Here is a 3665-nt window from a genome sequence, read left to right as displayed (position 1 = left end):
TTTTAGTAGAGACGGGGTTTCACCATGTTGGCCAGGATGGTCTCGATCTCTTGACCTCGTGATCCACCCGCCTCAGCCTCCCAAAGTGCTGGGATTACTGGTTTGAGCCACCGCGCCCGGCCTGAGTTTTGTATTTTTAATAGAGACAGGGTTTCACCACGTTGACCAGTCTTGTCTTAAAATTCTGACCTCAGGTGATCCACCCACCTCACCCTCCCAAAGTGCTGGGATCACAGGCGTGAGCCACTGCACCCAGTCCCATTGTTTTAAACAAAACACAAGTCATCTGAACTGCTTCCCCAGCCCCTGATTGAGGCCATCAATGCTCCTTTCCTAGGACCTGAGGATCTCGGGTCCCTGCTCAGCAACCCCAACCCTGGTACCTTTCTGGATGTTGTAGTCTGAGAGCGTGCGGCCATCCTCCAGCTGTTTACCGGCAAATATCAGACGCTGCTGGTCAGGTGGGATACCTGAAGGGGAGAGAGGCTCACTTAGAGGCTCTGTGGAGCACATTACTGGCAGTGTCCCCATGCAGGGGAGCTCCAGCACTACCCTCAGTCTCTCAAAACACAAACTGAAGTAGAGATAACATTCTTCAGATCACATGGAGAAGCAACGGAAAAACTGAAGTCTGTCTAAAGCCAGCACCAACCCACACAGGAGGGACTCCCAGTCCATAGCCAGAGCCCCTACACCCAGTCCCACTCACCCTCCTTGTCTTGAATTTTGGCTTTAACATTCTCAATGGTGTCACTGGGCTCGACCTCAAGGGTGATGGTCTTGCCCGTGAGGGTCTTCACAAAAATCTGCATCTCTGCGTCTGCTGAAGGGAGGCAGGATAGACGGATGAACAATGCATGCCTTGGTGATGCAAGCTCAGGCACCTACATCCCAGATGCTATCCTATCCCTGTGCCTGCACTGACCCCAACTGGTCCTGCCCCATTACCTGTCTTCCTTTCACTCCTCCAAGCCTGGCCCTGTTAGGCTTCGCACACACCCTGGCCTGCAGCCTAAACACGTCCTGGAACTAAAAGGCCACACGTCCTCCATCCTACTGAGTGCATGGGTGCTCTCCAGGAACACAGACTGGTTATTCTCCTTAGGCTTAGCAGGGGAAGGATTCATCATTATCTCCGGATGGAGTAAGTTCCCTTTGGCACCATCAGATAAATCTTCCCTGAGCCCGGTCCCATCCTCTCCAACACAGCAAGGTCCTGGTCTCCTTCGCCGGGGCTCCTGCTGCCATCCTGGATGGGAAGCCATCCCCTACAACACACATGCCTTCCTGTCGCATCCCCTCTCCCCTCTAACTGCAAGCTAGGGCACCCAACACTCTCAGTTTCGTCTCCAGACCCCACTTCTTGCCTTTACTCCAGACCACAAACATCACTTATATCTACCAACCACACGCCAACCAGTGTTTACATATAAAAGTTGACTTTTTTTTGAGGCGGAGTTTTGTTCTCGTTGCCCAGGCTGAAGTGCAGTAGTGCGATCTCAGCTCACCGCGACCACTGCCTCCCGGGTTCCAGTGATTCTCCTGCCTCAGCCTCCCGAGGAGCTGGGATTACAGGCATGAGCCACCACGCCCAGCTACTTTTATACTTTTAGTAGAGACGGTGTTTCACCATGTTAGTCAAGCTGGTCTCGAACTCCCTCCCAACCTCGCCCTCCCAAAGTGCTGGGATTACATGCATGAGCCATCGCACTCGGCCCAAAGTTGACTTAAAAAAAAAAAAAAAGCCGGGCGCGGTGGCTCAAGCCTGTAATCCCAGCACTTTGGGAGGCTGAGGCAGGTGGATTGCCTGAGGTCAGGAGTTCGAGACCAGCCTGGCCAACATGGTGAAACCCCATCTCTACTAAAAATACAAAAATTGGCTTGGCATGGTCGCACGCACCTGTAGTTCCAGCTACTCAGGAGGCTGAGGCAGGAGAATTGCTTGAACCCAGGAGGCGGAGGTTGCGGTGAGCCGAGATCGCGCCATTGCACTCCGGCCTGGGTAACAAGAGCGAAACTCCGTCTCAAAAAAAAAAAAAAAAAAAAAAAAAAAAAAAAAATCCGCCAGGCGTGGTGGCTTACGCCTGTAATCCAAGCACTTTGGGAGGCCGAGGCAGACGTATCACTTGAATTCAGGAGTTCAAGACCAGCCTGGCCACCATGGTGAAACCCAGTTATCTACTAAAAACACACAAAAAAACAGCTGCGTGTGGTGGCGGGCGCCTGTAATCCCAGCTACTCGGGAGGCTGAGGCAGGAGAATCGCTTGAGTCCGGGAGGTGGAGGCTGCAGTGAGCCGAGATCACACCAGTGCATTCGAGCCTGGGCGACAGAGCGAGCTCCAGAGTCTAAAAGACAGTCGCTACCACCAGCCCCTCCTTACAGACGTCGTAATGGAGCCAGCTACAAACACTCGGCTAGAGAAATTTAGTATTTCTAAAGGAACTGACGCAGTGACCGCGAGAGTTAACACTACAAGCTCAATAACCCCCTCTCATTAACACGGACCGGTCCCGAAGACCCGTTCCCGCCCGAGGCCTCGTGGGGTCACTCAGGCAGGCAGAGCCGGCAGGCTCCTCTCCAAGCGGCGCTCGCCTCCTGGGCCCCGGCCTGGGCTCGGAGCCGCGGCCTCGAGCGCCCTGCCCGGCCACCCCGCCGAGACTGGCCTCCATGAGCCGGCTCAAGGCCGCCTCTTCTGCCGCCCAGCCCCCCTGCCGTCTCCTGCAGCCCCACCACCCGACCTCAGCCCGGCGCGAACCCACACGACCGCCGCCACCAACCAACTCTGCCGCCTCGCTGAAGAAAAAGAGGACTGCGGAACCGGAAACCGCCGAATCGCCGCCGAAAGCGCTTGCGCGCGGAGCACGCTGGGCGCCTGCGTCACAATCCGCGCCGCGCTTCAGGACCCGCCCTGCCGCCATCTTGGATGCTGGCAAACGAATCCGCAGCGCACGTGGGTGAGCGTCTCACGCAAGCTTTTGGGTATGGGCCCCGCCCGCCGAGTCACGTGAGGAGACTATCGCACCTCTCCAGGTGTTTGTACCCGCTGCCTCTGAGCCACTGACAAACGCTGGCGGTTGGCAGACCCTCAGCGAGTACTTGAACGGAGTAGAGGAGAATGTTTTCCGCTAAAGCAAAGGCATAAGGCAGAGGGCTGCGGTTCCAGGACGCAGGAGTTGGGGCTGGGAAGGGACCTAACACCCGGAATCGGTTATTAGAAAGCTCTCGGCCGCTGTGTACGATGGATTTCAGGACAGCAGAAGGGAGAGCAGACGGGACAACCGCATTCGCCAGGAAAGGTGGTGGTGCCTGGCAAAAGGTGCCAAGTGGGACTGAGGGTCTCTTTTCCATGTAGGATCCAGATTTGTGGGTGGTTAAAGAGTGCCGCGGCGGCCTGGGTGCGGTGGCTCACGCCTGTAATCCCAACACTTTGGGAGGCCGAGGCGGGTGGATCACCTGTCAGGAGTCCAAGACCAGCCTGGCCCAATAGGGTGAAACCTCGTCTCTACTAAAAATGGAAAAATTAGCTGGGTGTGGTGGCGTGCGCCTGTGGTTCCCAGCTACTGGGGAGGCTGAGGCAAGAGAATAGCTTGAACCCGGGAGGTGGAGGTTGCAGTGAGCTGAGATCGCACCACTGCACTCCAGCCTGGAGACTCCGTCTCAAAA

General features: G+C 56.1%; 1 protein-coding gene across 3 annotated transcripts in view; it reads right to left on the bottom strand.

The window, feature by feature from the left end:
- Nucleotides 1-2898, bottom strand: part of UBA52 (ubiquitin A-52 residue ribosomal protein fusion product 1) — a 4903-nt gene extending 2005 nt beyond the window's left edge. Inside the window, exons 1-3 of one of the 3 annotated variants that reach the window (XM_017501311.2) lie at nucleotides 2780-2898; nucleotides 710-823; nucleotides 384-470 (exon numbers count right to left, since the gene is read on the bottom strand). In XM_017501311.2, coding sequence (XP_017356800.1) covers nucleotides 384-470; nucleotides 710-812 — 190 coding nt within the window. In that variant the 5' untranslated portion in view covers nucleotides 813-823; nucleotides 2780-2898. Of the gene's footprint in view, nucleotides 1-383; nucleotides 471-709; nucleotides 824-2757 lie in introns of all 3 variants that reach the window. The other 2 variants (XM_017501312.2, XM_017501309.1) reach the window with 2 other exon arrangements.
- Nucleotides 2899-3665: the final 767 nt, after the last annotated feature.

The sequence above is a fragment of the Cebus imitator genome, unplaced genomic scaffold (genome assembly GCF_001604975.1).
Source record: "Cebus imitator isolate Cc_AM_T3 unplaced genomic scaffold, Cebus_imitator-1.0 Scaffold280, whole genome shotgun sequence".
Taxonomy (NCBI): Eukaryota; Metazoa; Chordata; class Mammalia; order Primates; family Cebidae; genus Cebus; species Cebus imitator.
The sequence above is the reverse complement of the archived record's forward strand: the minus strand, read 5'-3'. Positions and strand labels throughout refer to the sequence as shown.